The sequence below is a fragment of the Bombina bombina genome, chromosome 2, assembly GCF_027579735.1.
Source record: "Bombina bombina isolate aBomBom1 chromosome 2, aBomBom1.pri, whole genome shotgun sequence".
In the NCBI taxonomy this organism is placed as follows: Eukaryota; Metazoa; Chordata; class Amphibia; order Anura; family Bombinatoridae; genus Bombina; species Bombina bombina.
The window spans coordinates 639,214,065-639,239,466 of NC_069500.1; the positions used below are offsets into that span (position 1 = coordinate 639,214,065).

The 25,402-nt window shown below is 36.6% G+C and overlaps 1 protein-coding gene across 1 annotated transcript in view; it reads right to left on the reverse strand.

The window, feature by feature from the left end:
* Positions 1–25,402, reverse strand: part of FREM1 (FRAS1 related extracellular matrix 1) — a 379,269-nt gene that overhangs the window by 276,090 nt on the left and 77,777 nt on the right. Inside the window, 1 exon segment of the mRNA XM_053702577.1 lies at positions 5,703–6,192. Within this exon segment, the coding sequence (XP_053558552.1) occupies positions 5,703–5,942 (240 nt within the window). The 5' untranslated portion in view covers positions 5,943–6,192.

Below are 25,402 nucleotides of genomic sequence, written 5' to 3' on the forward strand. Positions count from 1 at the left end.
CTCATAACTAAAGTGCTAAAAAGTACACTAACACCCATAAACTACCTATTAACCCCTAAACCAAGGCCCTCCCGCATCGCAAACACTAAAATAAAATTATTAACCCCTAATCCGCCGCTCCCGACATCGCCGTCACTAGAATAAACATATTAACCCCTAAACCACCGCACTCCTGCATCGTAAACACTAGTTAACTATTATTAACCCCTAATCTGCTGTCCCTAACATCGCCACAACCTACATTACTGTTATTAACCCCTAATCTGCTGCCCCCAAAATCGCCGCCACTATACTAAAGTTATTAACCCCTAAACCTAATCCTAAGTCTAACCCTAACACCCCTAACTTTAATATAATTAATATAAATAAAAATTACTATCATTAACTAAATAATTCCTATTTAAAACTAATTACTTACCTATAAAATAAACCATAAGCTAGCTACAATATAACTAATAGTTACATTGTAGCTAGCTTAGGTTTTATTTTTATTTTACAGGCAAGTTTGTATTTATTTTAACTAGGTAGACTAGTTAGTAAATAGTTATTAACTATTTACTAACTACCTAGCTAAAATAAATACAAATTTACCTGTAAAATAAAACCTAACCTGTCTTACACTAACACCTAACCTTACACTACAATTAAATACATTACATTAATTAAATACAATTAACTAAATTATAAAAACAAACAAACGCTAAATTACACAAAATAAAAAAGAAATTATCAAATATTTAAACTAATTACACCTAATCTAATCGCCCTATCAAAATAAAAAAGCCCCCCTCCCAAATAAAAAAACCCTAGCCTAAACTAAACTGCCAATATCCCTTTAAAGGGCCTTTTGCGGGGCATTGCCCCAAAGAAATCAGCTCTTTTACCTGTAAAAAAATAATACAAACAACTCCACAACAGTAAAACCCACCACCCACACAACCAACCCCCCAAATAAAATCGTATCTAAAAAACCTAAGCTCCCCATTGCCCTGAAAAGGGCATTTGTATGGGCATTGCCCTTAAAAGGGCATTTAGCTCTTTTTCTGCCAAAACCCTAAGCTAAAAATAAAACCCACCCAATAAACCCTTAAAAAACCTAACACTAACCCCTGAAGATCCACTTACAGTTTTTGAAGACCGGACATCCATCCTCAACAAAGCGGCAGAAGTCCTCAGCGAAGCCGGTAGAAGTCTTCATCCAGACGGTATCTTCATCCATCCGGCGTGGAGCGGCTCCATCTTCAAGACATCCGGCGCGGAGCATCCTCTTCTGACGACGGCTAACGAAGAATGAAGGTTCCTTTAAGGGATGTCATCCAAGATGGCGTCCCTTATATTCCGATTGGCTGATAGAATTCTATCAGCCAATCGGAATTAAAGGTGAAAAAATCCTATTGGCTGATGCAATCAGCCAATAGGATTGAGCTTGCATTCTATTGATAAGATAGATATTTTGCAATATGGATAAGAAAAGGTAGCCCAATTTCGCTTATAGTGACTGTCTCCCAAAATGGCAGCAAAGTTATCAGTCAAAATTTTAGCAAGCAAAGACTCCTTCTTTCTCCTATGCATGAGCTTTTCAAGTGATAGGCCCCTCCCTTTTTTGTAATCATTGATAATTGTTGGATACGCCCTTAACGGATGCTTGTCTTTCCATTGGCCCTCTGAGCTTGTCTCTTTGATAGGCTCTTAGAGCTAAAACATTTGATTGGCTTGCTGGGAACATATGACTATTTTAAACAATTAATCCGTTTGGATGTCATACCAGTTTTAATCCACTAGGGAGTAGCAGATAACCAGAAATGCAGTTTCACCATCAATGCTGCTAACAGCTTACTATCTAGCCTTTAAAATGTTTATTACATATACTTTAATTTTCAGTATTAATAAAATTATCTGGTCAACATATATATATCCCATTTAATATAACTTAGCATGTATTTATAGAGGCCAAACATGAATATACTTCCAGTATCATACTAGTAAGAAATTATACTGTAAATTATTTTTCTTCACAGAATCATAGCATTCAACATCCTGGCATTATATTGTATCTTAATATGAATACAGTATATTTCATATTTCTAATAAATTTTGATGCATGAAAAAACAGATGCAGGTCTGAAATTAAAGAAATAATTGTTGTTATTCTGAAGAAAGTGGGTTGAACATTTAAAATAGACAGTTACCTTTAATTCTAAAGTGAATATGTATCTTATGCGCTAGACACATCTCCCAGGTTAATACACATATGCCATTTGAGTATTTTAAATATACAAATAATTTATATGACTCTTTAGGTATACATTAATTTATCTAAGAACTATGTAGATAATTTATCAAAAGTACAAGATATTTTGAAATCTTGATTCTTAGGCTTTTAGCTTCCCATGCGTCTGTAGGTCCAGGGGCAATTAACAGGCCTGTGCTAATTACTATATTCTCAGAATTTCTGTTTGCTTACCTGACTTATGTCAGGTAAGCAACATTCTCCAACATTCCAGGATGCATTAATGCTTGGTTAATTATCAGGCCCATGTCTTCAAAGGCCAAATGCCCATTATCTATCTTCACTAATTAAACAACTGTATCATCCCTTTTGTTTTCCAACTTGTCTTTAAGCAGCAGTGAAGGGGGGCAGGGGCTATAGTGAGACCAATTCATATCAAATTAGATTTTAGCTAAAATGAAATATTAGATTCTATGATACATCTGTAGGTACCCTGACATTCACCTAGCCCCGTTTTGCAAACAGGGGTTTGCCGGGCGAATCTGAAGGAGGACTCTTTTACTATTACCCGTTAACCTAATTGCCAGGGGTAACCTAACATGGTCCGATTGCGGACCTACAGAGCGAAGGGGAATATTGTTGATACCCACAACACCCCCAAAAAACATACAGAGGATTTACAAGACCTAACATCTGTCAAATGGGTATTAAACTGCAAATTGACAAAGCATTAACTACTTGGACAAACAGAGGATACATACGATCTAATATCAGTCCAGTTGGTATTAACAGACAATTGGCTACACCCACGCAGGGGTGACACCATCAGGAAGGATACCAGACACTATCAGTGAGGCTATGAGTGAGGCAGGAAAAGTGAGTAACTACCTGGATTATACTCTGAAGAAGTACTCCTGATAGACTTATATATATATATATAAACTCCTTTAGAACACTTTAACTCTTTAACAGAGACTATATGCTCAACTGTCATATCAGTATAAACTGCATTTAATATGGGTCCTGCATAACAGATTGCAAATTCTACTTTGTTTTTTCTTTGTTGTCTAACCATATGTGTTTTAACATTTGAACATTAACTTTTTGGAGTGGCCATATCCTTAATTATTTATTTATGTACTTTTATTTATGTCTTAAATTCATGATTTTATCTATGTGTTTATAATAAGTTTTTAAATATCCAAAATAAATCTATAAACAGAGTTTTATAGTTGAATTTCATTCATTATATATTCTTTGTGATACACAAACAAATTTTGAACATTTAGGAGAATAGTCATTTAAATATCTATTTCATCATCTATTTAATATACATTTAGATTAAATTACATTTTATTAATCAGGGGCTCTGGAATAGCTGATTTAGCGATCCGTTTTTATCACTTTTTGTACTCTTGTCTTTTTTGGTATATGTAGAGGTTCAGAATCATATACTTTAAAAAGGGCAGCCTTTCCTTTTGTGGCACAGTTCTTATACAGTCTCACTGTACCTACACTGAGTATTATACAACCAGTTTCACCAGGTGTCAAGTTCATAGCAACCCAAATAGATTACTTGAGGGGGTTCCAAAATGCAGTACTCCCTAAACTGTAAAATAATTCACTTTTAAAGAGAGCTAAAAGTCAGAATAAAATTTTTATGATTTAGATAAAACATATAATTTAAACAAAAATGTACAATTTACTTCTATTATCAAATTTACTTTGCTCTTTTGGTATCCGTTGTTAAAAAGAATACCCTAAGAACAAAGCAAATTTAATAATAGAAGTAATCAGAATCATTAAAGAAAAAATGGGTTTCATGTTCCTTTACACTAAAATATGGGGCCTGTGAACAGGGGTTAAAGACATAGCTATAACTGATCATTTCTTAAAATGCTCTAAAAAATTAGTTTTTATTGCTACATTAGAATGTTTCCTAAACATTGCATAGGGTGTATTATCTTTTCTCTAATATATGTAATGTAAATGCTAATGATATATACCTCAGATATGGTTAAAGGGACACCATCATAGGGCTATATTACAAGTGGTGTGCTATTGTTAACGCAGGTCACGATAACCAAATATTGCAACCGCACTAACTTGAAAGTTAGTTAAAAGTTGAAAGCAAACGTGTTTGTTCAAGCACAAACTAAATTAGCACATGTCAGGTTTGCGTGAGTGAAGACCTAAGTGTAAGGGTTAAAAAAGTTGCACCTGGCACAACATAAGTACATTAAAATAAAGTGTTACAATCATTTATACACTATCTGATAAAAATTATTCATGAAAATATTATGTGTGTATGTATATATATATATATATATATATATATATACACACACTTTGGAGCCCTTTCCACTCAAACACTTTAAAATTTAAAAACATTTTTAAACATGTTTTCACTGTAAATATTTTACATTCCAAAATAAATATATATATATTTATTTTGGAATGTAAAATATTTACAGTGAAAACATGTTTAAAAATGTTTTTCAATTTTCATAGATATATAGGTAGGTATATAGGTAGGTATATATAATTTACAAAAAAAATCATATATATATATATATATATATATATATGTATATATATATATATATATAATTAAAACAAAAAAAAAACATTTTCTTCTATGTGAAATATTCATAACTTCCTCCAGGTTTAGCACTGTAGGTCTAATACGGTGTGTTTTTTTAAAAGGCGCTTTATTTAAGTCTATGGGGAGAGGAAGTTAACGAGGTTGTGGTTACTGTGAGTCTTGAAGTTAGCACGCATAGGGTTTTGCTCAATCTCAAACAATTTACTTTCAACTTGTAATCGGCACGCTAATCAACTCACATTAAAAGTTTACTATGAGCAGTGTATTTGCATGTGAGCAAAAAAACAAATTTAGCACACCACTTGTAATCTAGCCAATAATGTGTTAGAGCATTTTATTATTGAATGGCTGCTTGCAACAAACCATGGCGTCAATCACAATATTTTATTAAAAAAAAAGATCAAATTATTTATCTACAACCCCCCCCCCACCCCCCGTAAACTTTAATGGTGATTTTCTGTAGAAAAAGATTTAAGTTTTTCTATGGCCCTACAAAGGAGGGGGCTGGCAATACAATACTGAGCCAATAAATGTGTAGCCAGCAGTCTCTGTTATTGGTCAGGGTTAGTTGTGCTTTGCCAACTATAGAGTTGATTACAATCCTTTAGAAGAAGTTATCAAAATATTTTATGGTGATTTCCTGTAGAAAATCATTAGGTAAGTCTAAAGGATTGTGTGACCAAGCCCTATATGTGTAATGTATTGTGTGGTACAGATAAAGGCAACCAATAGAACAATAAGAAAATGCTTCAGCACATTAGAATATATCATTATTGTTCCCTTTAATTTAGTCTTATAAACCTTAGGATTTGATAACATTTTAGTTGCCGTAAGGCCATTCAGAAGGTGTTTTTAAACTTTACATACCTGAGGAGATAACTTCCCAACTCTCTGAGTTATTGGTTCATTTACAACAACTTCAACCTTACAGGCATCTTTCTCCCTGGGAATGGAAAACTGCAGGTCATTTTCTGATAGAAAGACGCTCTGTCCTTTCATCACTTTTATCCCACGGTTGACCTTGATGAATGAGGCGTTCAGGCACCTCAATGTCATGAACAGCAAGGTAAGAGCTAAGTACAAATGGCAGCCCCAGATGGGGCTCATTTTTCCCGTTGGAGACGGCTTATTCAAAAGTAAGACCTCCAGCAAGATTTTGTTTCCTTTTCAGGATTATTTAACACACCAGGCAACAGTGGGAATGTCTCACTCATCTGCTCCGTATCATGAAGAGCAACCCCCTCTTTTTAGAAATAAGCACAACAAGCTCTTTCAGGAAGTCATGGTGCTTTAATAAAACGCGTTGAACAATCCTGACAACGCCACATATTAATGTGCTTCTTGGGATTTTCTAATCCTGTAAAATGAAGAGATAAAAGACATAAACTGGATGCAAAGATCGTCATGGAGATTACATGTAAAAAGGAAATCTTTCATCTTGCGTACAATTGAGAAAGAATTAAAACAATCAAATTACTTGACTTTTATAAGGAGACTGGGTGCGCAGTTAATTATTTGCACCTGTGTAGGGCCTAATAAAACTGTCAGGCCTTGTTACATTTTGTTTCACATTGTTCAGCACATCCATTTAATTTCTTTTAAATATGTAAAAGAAAAAGAAAATATAATATACAATTTTAAAAAGTTTTATAATATATATATTTTTTTCACACTAAACAGTTATATTTGCACACTCTGTTTAGATTTGTCTTTATTATTTATAATATATTTTTATATACAGTAAATTAATTCAAATGCTTTTCTTTTTATAATTTTTAATTAAATAATAATTAAATAATTTTTTTTTAATTTGCAATTACATTTTTAATATAGGAATGTTAATTTAATTTCAATGCACTTTTTTTATCATTTTTATTTTGTGCTAAACTAACAGCTAAAGGGGTATATTTAAAATAAGATGACTTTATACATTTTTTTATAATTATAATTGCTTGACAGTTATCACATTTTATTTTCTATGAATTACAAGGCATACATGGTAAATTTGTTATTGTGAGCATTATTAATCAGGTGATGCACTGACAATGGGTTATGTTTCAACTTTTATTTGTACTTTAGCATCACATAAAACTGGTCAGGAGTATTTAAATAGTAACAGGTTTCAGCCTAATGAGTTGTTTTACTTATTAATGGGAAATTGGCAGCTCTACACTAAAATAATCAGCTTTCTTTCTAATCTTATCTGGACTATGACTGACACTTGCACTCCCTGGGGTCGATCCGATATAAAGCGTCGCCCGCAAAAGCCGGCGACGCCAATATTTGCGCGGATTTGGTATCACATATACGGCGTAACCTAGAAGTTACGCCCGTATATTTCTGCCGTCGCCCGCAGTTTTTTGGGCCATAGGCAGGTATACCAAACCCGCGCAGTTTGGTATCCAATATGCAGCGTAAGGACTTACGTGGCAAAAATGGAGAAAACTTACTCCATTTTCACCTCGCCACAAAAAGCAGCCGTAAGAAGCCTTACGCTGACTATTGGAGCCCCGTAACTCCCTAAACTAACTAGAAAATAAACCTAACACCTAACGCATGCGCAATGTCTATCTCCCTGTCAACCGCGATCTGCTAAAATAAACCTAACACCTAACGCATGCGCAATGTCTATCTCCCTGTCAACCGCGATCCCCCCCCCCGAAATCCCTAATAAAGTTATTACCCCCTAAACCGCCGCTCCCGGACCCCGCCGCCATCTACATAAACTAACCCCCTACTGTGAGCCTCTAAAACCGCCGCCATCTACCTTATCTATCCCCTAATCTGACCCCTTACACCGCCGCCACCTATATAAAAATTATTAACCCCTAATGTAAGCCCCTTACACCGCCGCCATCTCTATTAAAATGATTAACCCCTAATTTAATCTACCTACCCCGCCGCCAGCTATATTATCTATATTAACCCTAAGTATATTATAGTTAATATAGGTATTACATTATATATATTAACTATATTAACCCTAATTATATTAGGGTTAATATAGTTAATATAGTTACTATAGTATTTATATTAACTATATTAACTCTATCTAACCCTAACTAAATTTATATTAAATTAATCTAATTCATTTATAAACTAAAATATTCCTATTTAAATCTAAATACTTACCTATAAAATAAACCCTAAGATAGCTACAATATAATTAATAATTACATTGTAGCTATGTTAGGGTTAATATTTATTTTACAGGTAAATTGTTAATTATTTTAACTAGGTATAATAGATATTAAATAGTTATTAACTATTTAATATCTACCTAGTTAAAATAATTACCCAATTACCTGTAAAATAAATCCTAACCTAAGTTACAAATACACCTACACTATCAATAAATTTAATAAACTACTAACATCTATCTAAAAATACAATTAAATTAACTAAACTAAATTACAAAAAAAAACAAACCCTAAATTACAAAAAATAAAAAAAAGATTACAAGATATTTAAGCTAATTACACCTATTCTAAGCCCCCTAATAAAATAATAAACCCCCAAAATAAAAAAAATTCCCTGCCCTATTCTAAATTCAACAAATTTCAAAGCTCTTTACCTTACCAGCCCTTAAAAGGGCCCAAAGAATTAAGCTCTTTTGCATACAACAAATACAATACCCCCCCCCCATTACAACCCACCACCCACATACCCCTATTCTAAACCCACCCAAACCCCCCTTAAAAAAGCCTAACACTACCCCCCTGAAGATCTCCCTACCTTGTCTTCACCACACCGGGCCGAACTCCTGATCCGATCCGGGCGATGTCTTCCTCCAAGCGGCAAAGAAGAATTCTTCCTCCGGCGACGTCTTCCTCCAAGCGGCAGCAAAGTCTTCATTCTTCCGGCGTCATCTTCAATCTTCTTTCTTCGCTCCGCCGCCGCGGAGCATCCATCCCGGCCGACTGCTGAACTTGGAATGAGGTACCTTTAAATGACGTCATCCAAGATGGCGTCCGCCGAATTCCGATTGGCTGATAGGATTCTATCAGCCAATCGGAATTAAGTTAAAAAAATCTGATCGGAACAGCCAATAGAATGCGAGCTCAATCTGATTGGCTGATTGGATCAGCCAATCGGATTGAACTTGAATCTGATTGGCTGATTCAATCAGCCAATCAGATTTTTTTAACTTAATTCCGATTGGCTGATAGAATCCTATCAGCCAATCGGAATTCGGCGGACGCCATCTTGGATGACGTCATTTAAAGGTACCTCATTCCAAGTTCAGCAGTCGGCCGGGATGGATGCTCCGCGGCGGCGGAGCGAAGAAAGAAGATTGAAGATGACGCCGGAAGAATGAAGACTTTGCTACCTTGAAGACAAGGTAGGGAGATCTTCAGGGGGGTAGTGTTAGGCTTTTTTAAGGGGGGTTTGGGTGGGTTTAGAATAGGGGTATGTGGGTGGTGGGTTGTAATGGGGGGGGGGTATTGTATTTGTTGTATGCAAAAGAGCTGAATTCTTTGGGGCATGCCCCACAAAAGGCCCTTTTAAGGGCTGGTAAGGTAAAGAGCTTTGAAATTTGTTGAATTTAGAATAGGGCAGGGAATTTTTTTTATTTTGGGGGTTTATTATTTTATTAGGGGGCTTAGAATAGGTGTAATTAGCTTAAATATCTTGTAATCTTTTTTTTATTTTTTGTAATTTTTTTTTTTTTTTTTTTTTGTAATTTAGTTTAGTTAATTTAATTGTATTTTTAGATAGATGTTAGTAGTTTATTAAATTTATTGATAGTGTAGGTGTATTTGTAACTTAGGTTAGGATTTATTTTACAGGTAATTGGGTAATTATTTTAACTAGGTAGATATTAAATAGTTAATAACTATTTAATATCTATTATACCTAGTTAAAATAATTAACAATTTACCTGTAAAATAAATATTAACCCTAACATAGCTACAATGTAATTATTAATTATATTGTAGCTATCTTAGGGTTTATTTTATAGGTAAGTATTTAGATTTAAATAGGAATATTTTAGTTTATAAATGAATTAGATTAATATAATATAAATTTAGTTAGGGGTGTTAGGGTTAGATAGAGTTAATATAGTTAATATAAATACTATAGTAACTATATTAACCCTAATATAATTAGGGTTAATATAGTTAATATATATAATGTAATACCTATATTAACTATAATATACTTAGGGTTAATATAGATAATATAGCTGGCGGCGGGGTAGGTAGATTAAATTAGGGGTTAATCATTTTAATAGAGATGGCGGCGGTGTAAGGGGCTTACATTAGGGGTTAATAATTTTAATATAGATGGCGGCGGTGTTAGGTGCTCACTTTAGGGGGTTATAGATATAATATAGCTGGCGGCGGGTACGGGAGCGGCGGTTTAGGGGTTAATAACTTTATTAGGTTGCGGCGGGGTAAAGGAGCGGCGGTTTAGGGGTTAATAGCATTTTTATTGTTAGGCTAGTGAGGGGGGATAGCGGATAGAGGGTTAGACAGTGCGGGCTATGTTAGGGAGGCGTGTTAGACAGTGCGGGCTATGTTAGGGAGGCGTGTTAGACAGTGCGGGCTATGTTAGGGAGGCGTGTTAGACAGTGCGGGCTATGTTAGGGAGGCGTGTTAGACAGTGCAGGTGTTTTAAACTTTAGTCAGGTTTTATAGGCGCCGGCAGTTTCTAACGTGCCGCAAGTCACTGGCGACGCCAGAAATTTGTACTTACGCAGATTTCTGGACATCGCTGGTTTGTGAGACTTACAGCACGTTAGCATCTGACGGCGACCTATATGGGATGGCTCGAGTTGCGAGCTGAAACTGCGGGCGACGCCGGTTCCCTCGCTTGCGCCGCAAACTGCGATCGATATCGGATCGCGCCCCCTATCTCTATGTACATCCTCTGTGAGAATATTCACCTTGTAATGGTCCAATCACACTAAGGGAATCATGACAGTAGCCTTTAGACTTTAAAGGGACATTAAACCCAAAAAATTTATTTCATGATTCAGATAGAAAATACAATTTTAAACAACATTTCAATTTACTTCTATTATCTCATTTGCTTCATTCTTTAGATATCTTTTGTTAAAGAAAAAGCACTGCGCATGGGTGAGCCAATCACATGAGGCATCTATGTGCAGCCACCAATCAGAAGCTACTGAGCCTATCTAGATATGCTTTTCAGGAAAGAATATCAAGAGAATGAAGCAAATTAGACAATAGAAGTAAATTAGAAAGCTGTTTAAAATGGTATTCTCCATCTGAATCATGAAAGAAACATTTTGGGTTAAATGTCCCTTTAATGTTGAGTTTCAGTAAAATGTGCAAATGTTATTGCTCTACTCGCCATGTGATTAATTGTGTTTAAAGGGACATTCCAGACAAAATTGGAATTCAAATAGATGCATTTTTCTTTTTAATAGAAGCATTATTGTAATATACATGTATTAGCAAAAAATGCTTCTAATAAAAGCTATAGCTGTTTCAAAAGTGTATTTAAGTATGCACCGTGCACCAGCATTTTAAACACAGCTTTTGCTTAAAGAGCCTAAGGTGGTTGTACCATCTGGTAATGACTCAATTTGTTAATTGCTGACACAATACAAGTCTCATTGGTGCTCTGAGCAGCTACAGTATTTAAAATGCTGGTGCACTGAGAATATCTAGCTATGCTTCACATGCACGTGCAGAGAAAAATGCTAACACTAAAACAGTGACAACTTTTACTAGAAACATATTTGCCAATATATTTATATTGCAAATATGTTTCTATTTAAATATGTAATTCATCTATGTGCATTAACATTTTTATCAGAATGTCCCTTTAATCTCCACGGATGGTAATAGGTGAGGTTTTGTGACTACTGCTGCAGATTGTCTCACTACTAGTTTCTTGCTCAAGACCAGCAGTTCTCTGAGCTCCTGCACTAAGCAAGCAATCACTGTGTAGCATGTTGCAGGGTTGGATTTCTGAATGACATGGGATTCACTCCAGTCTCTCTGAGTGCATTAAGAAAAAAAAGATTTTAACGCTTAATGACAGGAAAAGAAAGAAACTAAACAATTAATAATTACTACACATAATTAACAATTACAGTGGTTTCAGGTGTTTGCGTCTCTGTTTTTTATGTTTTTATTTTATTTATTTAGGAAAAAAGACATACTAATGTTTTATAATTATGTAATATCAACCAAGAGCTAAATTTATTAATTTTCATTTAAAACAAGCACATCTTTCAAAATGGATTCCCTTACAGAAATTTGCATAAGAAACCTTTTTTTCTATTTAATATTACCTACATTTAGCCAAACCTTAAAATGCCACATGCTTCAGTACTTAGTCAATTATTTCTACATATTTTGAACTTGTACCCACTACAGTAAAGCACATTATTGTCATTATTATTTATATTTAAAGCTCCACCAAATTCCGTAGCACTGAGTACATAAGTAGGAGTACACAATGACACTGATTTATGGTAACAAAAAGTATAAAAATAAAATAGGCAAACAAAATAAATACCAAAGGAGGAGGGGACTGCTCACACTCTACAGGACACAATAATAAAATCAAATAACTGTGCTTCTATCTGGCAAATGTGGTGCTGAAGTGATAAGGCTCCCACTGGATGGTGGTTAAACGTTGCTTGCACAGCCACTTAAGGCTATATTTTAATTAGAACAGAAGTGACCTTTAATGCAGTCGCATAACTTCTGGAACTGATACTTTTTGTTTAAAAAAAAGACTGTAATTAAGTTCTCTTAAAATAAATAAGGTCTTCAGGAAACACTCTAATTGTGCAAACACACGATTAAAACAAAAGCAAACCACAAAAATAAAGCTAATTTATCTGGCAATACAGATGTTCCATGCAGCACCCTCAAGGGGACTACATTTCCTTGCATGGGAGCAACGCTGTGAAACGTAGGAATTCATTAGTGTTAATGAGATTTTAGTGATGCTTAATTTTAAACTTCTGATGGTTCATGAATTTAATCTCTTTATTCAGTGCTGACAGAGAAAAATCCCTTACATTTGAATCCTGGAGGCTTAATTTATCTTAAATGATGGAAACTATTTTATTATCCATGATATCTATGTGCACAGGATACGTCATCCGCTTTCTGTTTAATAATAAACATTTAGCACCAAAAAGCTAAGTTGAAAACATTGAATTATTTTTAAGGTTGTCAAACTACCATAGAAAAGATGAAAATATGTTAGGACAAAAGGCAGGAGGAACTATAGAGTGCAGCATGGTCTGACGACATCTGACGGACCACTGAGGGGCTGGGGTCCAGAACTGGACCATACCTTCCAACCAGTTACAATCAAAAAGGATGCAGGACCATGGGGGGGGGGGGAATGTGACATAGAGTAAAGTGTAATTAAAAGGGACACTAAGGACAAACATTTTCTGAAAGTTATATTTTTTTTCTGTCCCTTAGGATTCATGGAATAAACTTCCTATAGAGGTGGTTATCATGAAGACCTCATGATTTTAGGATGTAAGGGTTAATGTTTTCTTTCTTTGCTTTCTCTTCTCTGCTATTTACAACTCTGTACCAGAACTATCAAAAAAGTCAAACCTATTGGACTACTGATTTTTATTATATGTATTTGGGGAAACAGATACAAGGTGCAATCTGCTATTCTCAGGAGAGTGATTTTTATGAGGTAGAGATGTCAACAGAGTGACAGAAAACAGTGTCCCTAGGAAGACACCAACCTGAGGTCTATCATGATTTAATCACAATTTATGGCACAGGATGACCAAATATGACAGATATGTCATGTTTGCTATCAAAATTATCATCATGATGTCACAATGGGTGATTGCTTATAAGGGTATATGTGCTGGAGATACATAACTAGAAATTATTACTCCAGCCAGGGTTTGCACTGTGGTTTATGGTGAGACTCTGGAATGGGCATGGTCAGAAATCTGACCTCAGGAAAAAAATGTATTTAACTGGGATTTCAGCAAAATAATATTGTATTCTATAAGGGAGGCTGGGTGGAACAGCGTAAGTGACCATCTTTCCTTGCTAACTCGCTTGGCCCAGATATCTAAGCTAGTACAGTATTATGTTCTGTTTTTACTCCTTTTTGTTTTATAAACTGTTCCTTTGTGTAATTGTTAATTCTTTTTTTTTATTGAAATGCAGTGTGTCTCCTTTTTGTTCATAAAAATGTTCCTTTATTTCATTGTTGCCTTTGTCTAATATTTGAACCACTTTACTGAAGAGACTGGTATTAATAGTTTTTTTAGATTAATTTTGCTAAATTGTGTTTTGAGATTCTAATCTGTAGTATGTTTTTTCCTAAGGATTTCCCATGTAATAATGTTAAGGTGGTGGCAGCAGAGATAGTTTAGTGTTGGTGGCATTAAAGGGGAGGTTGGGCATTTTTCTAGGTCTAGTATAGACTAGTGTTTGTTATCCCTTGCGCCAACTGAACTAATTCACAGGCTTGCCTGGATTAGCTAGACTGTGACAAACTGGTTCAGGTGGAAAGGGTCAGTTAAGCCTTTCTGTGCCAAACTGTTGGAGGGTTAGCTAATCCTGTACATCACATTGGTAAAAAAGCAAGGACTATAAATTAATTTAAAAAATGACTGGGACATGCATAATGCTATTCTAAAAAAATACGTAACTTTACATTGCACAAGTAATATAGATGGGCCTTTTGGTTCTAATTTATCGTCACATAGTGTGTTTCTGTGTTCACATATTTCTTTAAAAAAAATTACCACCCATACTAAATTAGCATTTATAATTATGCAGCATATTTAATAAACAAAAGCTGACATAGTTGTCAACTGTCCTATTTTTTTCAGGGACAGTCAAGTTTTTTGAATTCTTGTTTCTTCCTTTTAAGTCTGTCCCTTCTTCTATTTACTCTGTAGTGCAGTAATAATATGGTGTAAAGTCAAGTATTCAATTCACAGAGGTCGTTGTGGCTTAAGATTTTTCTCTATTATCTCTAGTCTTATTTACTGTATGCATAATTGCTAACTGTTCTGCTTTTTCCAAGGACAATCCAATTTTGTTTACTTCCTGTCCCATGTTCAGTTTAGCCTGTGTTTAGTTTAATAATATTTTGTGTAGTACAGTACTCCCACCACAGAGGTTTCAATTGTACTATATTATTACTCATTACTTACTGTATGTAAGTTTTTTTCTGAAACGTTATCTGCGATCATCTGTTAAGTTAAAGTATGTAGACAGGTTTCAGGTAACAAGAAGCCATGTGATATATAATACCAGGGAGGTTAGGAGACAAAGGGTGATGAAGCAAGGCATCTCAACAGTGTTGCACAGTTTGGAGCACTTGCAATGTCCCTCATTTATACACCAACGGGTAAATGTATTAATGTGTGAGCGGACATGATACAATGTAGCGTATCATGTCCGCCGCACATCAATAAATGCAGACAGCTTACGCTTGTGAACTGCTAGTGCAATGCTGCCCCCTGCAGATTCACAGCAAATCGGCCACTAGCAGGGGGTGTCAATCAACCCAATCGTATTCGATCAGGTTGATTTCTGTCCGCCACCTCAGAGGAGGAGGACAAGTTATGGAGCAGTGGTCTTTAAATCGCTGCTTCATAACTTCTGTTTCCGGCAAGCCTGAAGGCTCGCTGGAAACAAGGGGAGCTTGATAAATTGACCCCCAAGGCTTTACTTAGCAGGGGCTTCGGAAATTAGGACTGGAATTCAGAGAACATACAAAAAAAATCCAGATTTACTGGGGCATTTCTGGATATAATAACCTGCTGCCCACATTCACAGCAATGATAAAAATGACTATTTACCTCATAAAATGCCACATACTTGTGAAACTTTCAATAGTGTTTTAGCAAAAGTAAAAAATAAAAAAACATTCTCAGTATATCTACATATATTGTTTTCCATTCCAGCAGCCCCCACACAATAGTCAGCAGGTTAAACATATTGAGGTAATATCACTGTCTAATTTCAGGCAGTGTAACATTTATATAAACTAGGGTACTTTGTAGTGTTCTGCTATACAGGTGCTAAAGGATTAATCATTTAACTCTTGCTTGCTTATTTTGGTATTTGCTGTGAAGTTATTCTTCCTATGATAATTATGTGTTTGAGAGTAAGGGAGGTGCTGAGAAGCTTGAGGATTTAACTTGCATTAAAGGATATACAGTGCATAAAGAAAATCCTAATATATTAGAGCAATTTTATTATTGCACTATTGCTTGCATATAACTATCTGTTTAACCTCTCCAATGGAATTAAACACATAGTTAAACAGTCATGTCCAGTGCAACAATGCACTACTAGGAGCTAGCTGAACACATCTGGTGAGCCAATGACAAATGTGTGTAGCCACCAATCACCAGTGGTGCATTGCTGTTGCTGAGGATATGTACATAGTCTTTTCAACAAAGGTACCCAAAAGAACAAACTAAATTGATAGTAGAAGTGAATTTCAAAATGACATGCTCTATCTGAATCTTTGAAGATTAGGTTTGACTCTCATATTACTTTAAGCAATCAATATGGCTAAATTCTGCTACTAGTATCTAATGAGCTTGTTTTGGAGTCTGAGTGGGTGGAGATATGCAAAGCATAAGTGGGTGTGGCTTTGCTGCAAAGTGTCCTAGGAAATGTTTTTTAAATGTTGCCAACTATGCAGTATGTAAGTTTTTTCTGCAGTCTTCTTTATGTGTGGTCTTCTGTTGTAATGAAGTTTAGCAGTGTGTAGACAGGTGTTAGGAAAGGGAAAAGCCATGATGAGTTATATATTACCCGGGTGGGTTGGAGGCAAGGGTTTATGAAGCAAGGCATCTCAACAGTGTTGCACAATTTGGGACATGTTTAATTGTACCCATTTATATACTGAGGTTTTGTTTATCAGGTGCTTAAGACATTAGGCTCTTCATGTGCTGGGACTGGAATTTACAGACCATACAAAAAAAGTCAGATTTACTCTGGCATTTCTGGGTCTATTAGCCTACTGCCCAAAATCACTGCAGTAGCAAAGATAAAAAAAATTATCTTTACCTTGTAAAATGCCCTTACTTGTGAGAGTTCAATACTGTTTAGCAAAAGTAGAACAAAAAGTCCTCAATATATCTACATATAGTGTTGTCTATTCAAGCAGCCCCAAGACAGCAATTAGCAGGTTAACCCCTTAACAACCGAGGAAGTGCCAGGAACGTCCAACAAAAAATACCCTTAACGACCAAGGATGTTCCTGGCAAGTCCTCTGGGGTTTGAAGCTCTGGAAGCAATCGTGATAGCTTCCAGATGCTTTTAAGGTATTGCAGTGATGCCTCGATATTGAGACATCACTGCAATACCTTTTTTACCCACCGATGCAGAGACTCTGTGGCCCTCTCTTCATTGGCCAGCAATGGTGCCGATCATTGGTGGGTGGGAACAGCTGCAGGGAGGTGGGTGGGTGGCTCATCGCTGGCGGATATACACCAGAGGGGGGCGGGATCATGCACAGGAGCGCACATGGGGGCGGGAGCACGCACAGGGGTGGGAATGGGTGGGACCGCTACACTATGGTACAATATTATACAATAATATGCAGGAAGAGGGTAATCTGAGCGAAGGAGCCGCTCAAACAGTATTGCAGTGATGCCTCGATGTTGAGGCATCCTGCAATACTGTTCCTGACTGCTGGGCTCCATTTTGATCGCTCCCACGGAGTGATCACTTCCGGTTTTACTCCACGTGGAGCCCAGTAGTCAGGCAGAGCATCAGAAGCCATTGGGCAGGCTTCTGATGCTCTGTAAGGGTGCTAAGTGCCTTGGTTGGTTGAGGCACATAGTAAAATCACATACATACATATAAATAATAAAAAAAACATGTATTTTTAATAAAAAAGCCCCATATAGCCCCCCTCCCCATGTGGCTTCAAAGATGGCGATGCCCAGTGCATCATGGGGCTTCTGGGGGTGTCCCTAGCCTGCCTTATCATATGGGGCAGGCTGGGGTCAACCAATCTGAGCTTACTCTATAATTTAATTTATAATAATAAAATATCCCATTTGTCTGATCATGTCAATATTAGTAAATATTGACACTGATCAGTGTGGATCTCCCTCACTCTCCTCACTTGCGTTTTTGTTGGAGAAAGAGAGAGATCTGTGTTGAGAGAGAGAGAGAGATATTTATTTAGTTATATTAGTTTAAAAATTTAAAAAAACAAAGCTTCTTTTCAGAGCCATTAAATCCTAGCTTGCCAGTGATCACTACAAATCACTGGCTCTTGCACAAAAGCGCTTTTTTGCTCTGTGCATTTTTTTAGGGGTTAAGTTTTTTTAGTAATTTTTTTTGTGAGACCCAAAGGCTCTTATCAGAGCCATTTAGTTAATTTAAATTTAAATTTTGTGTTGATTTTTTTTAGTAATTAACCCCTAGCTTGCCAGTGATCACTATAAATCACTGGCTCTTGCACAAAAGCACTTTTTTGCTCTGTGCATTTTTTAGGGGTTAATTTCTTTTAGTAATTTTTTGTGAGACCCAAGGCTCTTATCAGAGCCATTTAGTTAATTTAATTAATATTTTTTTTAGTAATTAACCCCTAGCGTGCCAGTGATCACTATAAATCACTGGTTCTTGCACAAAAGCACTTTTTTGCTCTGTGCATTTTTTTAGGGGTTAATTTCTTTTAGTAATTTTTTCTGAGACCGAAAAGATCTTATCAGAGCCATTTAGTTAATTTAAACTTAAATTTTGTGTTTGTTTGTTTTTTAGTAATTTTTTTTCTCTGTGACAGATAAAAATAAATCATGTCACAAAGAACATATACTGCTGAGGAGGCATATGCCATACTTGCGTCAGAGTCAGACGCCTCTATGTCGGACTCAGACCCCAATTTTGACCCTGCCATATGCTCAGATACATCATTAGATACAAGGAAAAAATGTGAGAACAAACCACGCTCTATATAATAAAACTTTATTTTATTTTGCAATTTAAAACAGCAACAGTATCGCTCAGATCAATGAAAAAAATGACTATGATTATGTCAGTTTGCCGAAATGCGTAAGCCACCTGTGCTGCGCAACTTTCACACATTTTTTTCATTGATCTGAGCGATACTGTCGCTGTTTTAAATTGCAAAATAAAATTAAGTTTTATTATATAGAGCGTGGTTTGTTCTCACATTTTTTCCTTATGCATAGACCGGTTCCACGCTCTATTTTTTTCTAATTAGTACTGGCTGTCCTCACGAATGGGCTGTAATATACACCCCCCCCAATGATGTCAGTATACAGATGAACGAGGCAGGAAATGCGGGAGTAAAGCAGCGGTCCACAGTTGCACTTATCAACACTGTTGAATACAGCTTCAGAGAAGCCAAACATTATGGGCAGAAGCGAGAGCCACGAGTGATGGTCAGTGTGAAGGTACTGTGATAATATCACGGAGGCAACCAAAGGATCAGACAACCGCAGGGAAACCCGAAGAGAGACAGTGACGTTGGAAGGGTAAGCCCACTGAAGGAGCCTTACTTACTACTGTGCTTCAGCATTTGATAAGGGTGCGCTTTATAACACTATTTCACAGCGTCATCTGAACACAGGTCTCATATAACAGGATACAAACTATTGTATATGCGCACTAATATTAATGAGTTGTATTAAGTGCATAAAATTGATGAAAGTTTTGTGATTACCGCCTAATCCACACAGAAAGTGTGAGAAGGGAATACATCCCAAGGTGAACACAATAAACTGGATATTTATTTATTGTTATATGAAATAGAGTGTCTGACAGGGGGGACACAGAGTTTATATCTTTTGGCCCATTATATACTTCCCACTGTGAATACAAAGACTATTATATTATTTAGAGTTAAACACCTTGCAACCAGACTTTACTTTGTAACATCATTAGATACAGTCTCAACTAATAGTGATGTATCTGTGGCTGCCACCCCCCCTGCCAGCCCCCCTGCCAGAAGGAGACGTGTTGCTCCAGCTACCATTGCTGCTGAAGGGTGGGTAATGCCTTATCTCTAGAGGCCAGATATCCCACCCTTCACAGCAAATCCTGGCATAAATGTGGATGTGGCAGGATTAAGCCCCCAGCAGTATATGGAGGTGTTTCTGGGCGATGATGTATTGGGGAACATTGTCACCCAAACTAATTTATATTCCCATCAGTTCCGTGCTGCAAAGCCTGACAGTTTTTTGGCAAAGCAGCAATGGGCCCCCGTCGATGTGTCAAAATTAAAAAAATTCTGGGCATTGACTATGCTAGGGAGCATCCCCAGTTTGACAGGCTGTATAAAATCCGCCCACTGATTACCCACTTTGCTGCCAGGTTGCAGAGGCTTATACACCTGGAAGGGATATATGTGTGGATGAATCCCTGATGAAGTATAAGGGATGTCTGGGATTCAAGCAGTATATTCCTTCCAAGCGCTCCAGATATGGAGTAAAGGTGTATAAGCTCTGTGAGAGTGAGACTGGGTATATTCAGGCCTTCCGAGTGTATGAGGGAAAGGATAGCAACCTTGACCCTCCAGGTTGCCTAGAACATATGGGAACCACTGGCAAAATTGTCTGGGACCTGATATTACCCCTAATGAACAAAGCGTACCACTTGTATTTGGATAATTATTATACAAGTGTCCTTTTGTTCAAGCTAATGTATTGCTTTGATACAGTAGCTTGCAGTACTATTTAAAAGAACCGCACAGGTTTCCCAGGACAACTTGCCCACACCCGGCTACAAAGGGGGGAAACCTCAGCTCTGCGCTGTTCGCACTTAAGTACAGAGACAAGAAGGATGTGTACCTTCTTACCACCATCCACAATGAGAGGACTGTGGAGGTCTCTGTACGTGACAGAGCTGAGAGCATAAGGAAGTCAGTGTGCATCAAGGCTTATAACCGGCATATGGATGGGGTTGATCTGGCAGATCAGCTGCTGTAGCCCTACCTAATTATGCGGAGGACAAGGGCCTGGTACAAAAAGGTTGCAATTTACTTAATGCAGATTGCAACCCACAACGCTTTCTTATTGTTCAAAAAAGCAAACCCCGGAATGAAACTGACTTTTTTACAGTTTCAGCTCCAGATCATTTTGGGGATTTTGTACCAAGATGCACCTGCTCCCCAGGCAGTGATGGGAGAGAGCAGAGTTGGGGCTACTCATTTTATTTTTAAAATCACCCTTACTGCCGCAAAGCAGAAACCTAAAAAAAAATGCAGAGTCTGTACCAAGAGGGGGCAGAGAAGGGACACCACCTTTTACTGTCCTGATTGCCCAGGACAGCCTGGACTCTGCATTGGGGACTGCTTCAAGCGGTATCACACACTAGTAAAAAAAAAAAAATTTTTTACCTTTGCCGTTTTTTTTATGTGGGGGGTTGCTTATGTTTACTGTTACTGAGCTTGTTTGTTTTTGTTTTTACTGTTACTGTGCCAAAGTTTTACATTTCACTGTTCTATTTTTTATAAGTTCTAAAATTGATACTGTATTTGACCAAAACCCCTGTCAAACCTATGCATGGGGGGCACGGGTGTACTCAGGGGGTCTTGCAGAAAACAACCTGGAGTGTTTTCTTGCAATAACTTACAATAAGCTCTCCTAAATCATAGTCAAAAAGCAATGTGTGTATAAAAATGAAAAATGAAAAATTACCACCATACACTTTCTCCAATTTTTTTGGCTAAAACGGTTGCATCAAAGGCATCAAAGCACTTCATATACAATACCTTGGGTATGTTAAATGTGAAAAAAAATCACAAACATCAAAATCACAAAAAATCACAAACAAACAAGTCAGACATTTAGCTTTGCACCCCCCAAGAGATGTTGTTGAACATGTATTGAGGTGTTTTTTGGCAGTAATACATAACAGGAACTGAGAATCCATGCCTAAAGTACAATCGGCTAAATTACGAGTTTTGCGTTATGAGTGAAAAAGCCTCATAACGCTGCTTTTTCACTATCGCTGGAATTACAAGTCTTGCAGGTATATCTGTACCGCACACTTTTTTGGCTGTAACGCAACGTAACTACCGCAGCTTTCAAAAAGTCCTTTTTCAATGGGACTTCCATAGCGCCGGTATTATGAGTTTGCCTGTACGACCAAAAAGTGAGCGGTACAGCCTATACCGTCAAGATGAAAGTCAGTAGTTATGGGTTTTACGTTACAAAGCCGTAACATAAAACTCAAAACCAAAGTGCTAAAAAGTACACTAACATCCATAAACTACCTATTAAACCCTAAACCCAGGCCCTCCCGCAACGCAAACACTAAAATAAAATGATTAACCTCTAATCTGCCGCTCTGTACATCGCCGCCACTATAATACACATATTAACCTCTAAACCGCCGCAGTTCCGCATCGCAAACACTAGTTAAATATTATTAACCCCTAATCTGCTGTCCCTAACATCGCCGCAACCTACATTACTGTTATTAACCCCTAATCTGCTGCCCCCAAAATCGCCGCCACTATACTAAAGTTATTAACCCCTAAACCTACCCCTAAGTCTAACCCTAACTCTAACACCCACTAACTTTTTAACATAATTAAAATAAATCTAAATAAAAATTACAATTAATACCTAAATAATTCCTATTTAAAACTAAATACTTACCTGTAAAATAAAACTTAAGCTAGCTACAATATAACTAATAGTTACATTGTAGCTATCTTAGGTTTTATTTTTATTTCACAGCTAAGTTTGTATTTATTTTAACTAGGTAGATTAGTTAGTAAATAGTTATTAACTATTTACTAACTACCTAGTAAAAATAAATACAAATTTACCTGTAAAATAAAACCTATAGCACAAAAGAAATCCAGCAAACCTCCCAGGCGTATAATCAATCAAAATTTATTAAAGGAAAACCGTGCAAAAAAACTTATAAAAAAAGGTAAAACACACAGAAAAAATGTCCCAACACCTGGAACAGATACAGGAATCGTCCTACGCGTTTCAGCAGATATTCGCCTTATTCATGGACATAATTTGCTCCACACTAACATTGTCTATTTAAACACACCCTTGTCATCAGGTGTAAGGGCTCCAGGTGCTAATTATTAAAGGGACAGACCTATGTCAACACTATGTGGGAATAAAGACAGACTATAAGTGGCTAGTCATTGGGGGAAATTACAAAGTACAAGTATCAACAATTTATTGTCCACTCAGGCTAAACATATATATATATCTCTGATAGCATATTCAACCTTAACCATCAAATAAAAGATATCTTATAAAGAAAATGGGAACAGCCTATGATTATTTTAAAGCCTATATATGAGCGGATTAAATAACACCATAATGATAACCATGTAATTTTGTAAATCCATAGAGGGGTAAGGGGTGTTAGTTACCTCATATTATTAATTACCACTATGACAATTTTAATTATATACATATTTGGTTATAATAATGTACCTAAAGGTTCAAATATTTATTATCTAAGTTTATCCTGTATATTCATAGGGATAAAATATGAGCTTACTAGTATAAGAAATAGTCCTTTGTATTAAATATTAGTGCATAATGAAATTCCTATTTAACAAGGAAATAATTTCATACTACTTCAAATACTCCCTTTAATCCTAGTTATAATTCTTATTTATTAGTTCCTCCATACATTAATGACATCGCCCACTATATTGAAGCCGTCTGGAATCCTAGTTTTCATTTTGAAAATCCAGAAGGCCTCTTTATATGAGAGTTTAGTTACTCTATCTCCACCACGTATGGCGGGTTTAATATGGTCAATAATTTGCCATTTTAGACTGCTTACCACTTTATTGTGGATATGTATGAAATGTCTGGCAAGGTCAGAACATTCAATACCATGTTCAATATTTTTGAGATGCTCCCTAATCCTAGTTCTGCACTCTCTGGAGGTGCATCCAATGTATTGTTTTTTACATTCTACGCAATCTATGAGATAGATAACGAAGATAGAGCGACAGTTTGTATACGCATCCAACTCATAGACCCTATGTGTGGTGTATGATTGGAAGCTCTTAGAAACCTTTGTGAAACCACAGGCAATGCAATTGCTGTAATGACACTTATAGTGGCCTTTTACATTCAGCCAACTATTGCTTCTAGCTTGTGTATTTCTAAGAAGGCTAGGAGAAACCGCATTGCCTATCGTGTAGCCTCTACGCGAGACAAAATTGCATCCCTTCTGTACAAGGTCTTTGAGGCTGTCCTCAGCAGTCAGAATAGGTAGATGCTTTTCCACAATTCCACATATATCATTAAATTGCGCACTATATGTGGTAACAAATGTAGGTCTTGAGCTATCGAAACGTTGTTTGTTTACTGGGGCTTTTTTATCTAGAAGGAGAGTCTCTCTATCCAACCTAGTTACTTCTAGGAGAGCTCTATCTATTGTTTTTATGTGATAGCCTCTCTCTAGGAGATTCTTTCTCATTTTCAAACTCTCTGCATTAAAAACTTCATTATCTGTGCAATTACGTTTCAACCTTATGAATTGCCCTTTCGCTATTCCAAAACCCATATGTTTTGGATGATTGCTTCGGCCATGTAATATGGCATTTGCTGCAATTGGTTTACGATATAAGGTTGTCTTTATTTGCTGAGTATCAGTTTCTCCTATTAATAAGAGGTCTAGATAGGGTATAGATTCTTTGTTACTCTCATAGGTGAATTGCAAATTGGCATCATTGCAATTGAGGAATTTAACAAACTCCTTTAGTCTAGATGGACCCCCTGTCCAAATGAACAGGAGGTCATCGATATATCTTTTATACATGGTGATGTAACCCCTGAAGGGGTTTGTATCTCCAAAGACGTGGCAGGCCTCCCACCAACCCATATATAGGTTGGCGTATGCCGGGGCAAACTTTGCCCCCATGGCAGTGCCACGTCTCTGGAGATAAAAAGTCCCCTCGAATTGGAAAAAGTTATGAGTTAGTAAAAAATCCAACGTTTGGATTAGAAAAGTCTTAAGACACTCATCATAGTTGCTGAATCTATCCAACATATATGAGATGGCTTCTAAACCTTTCTTATGAGGGATAGCAGAATATAGACTGACTACATCTATAGTCAGCCATTCCGCAGTATCTGTCCAGGATACCTCTTTCAGACAACCCAAGAGGTGTTTCGTATCTTTGAGGTATGAAGGAAGACCATAGACTACTGGTTGTAATAAAGATTCAATCCATGTAGAAATATTTTCAAAAAGAGATCCTATACCCGCCACAATAGGCCTTCCTTTCACCCCCTCCAAGGATTTATGAACCTTGGGGAGGTGATGGAATATGGGGGTAACAGGATTTTGAACAAAAAGGTAATCTACAGTGCCTTGGTCTAAAACACCCATCTCCAAGCCATCATCTAGCAGTGATTTAAGTTGCTGCCTGTATTTTTCCGTTGGATTGTGTCTAAGAGTTTCATAGACTTCTATATCATTGAGTTGCCTAAAAGCTTCCTCAAGATATAGCTGCTTGTCTTGTACTACCACGCAGCCACCCTTGTCCGCCCTCTTTATTACAATGTCCTCTCTAGATTTTAAGTCATTGAGGGCCTTAGATTGTTCATTATTTAAGTTTGGATAAGGATGCTTAGTGTTATTGAA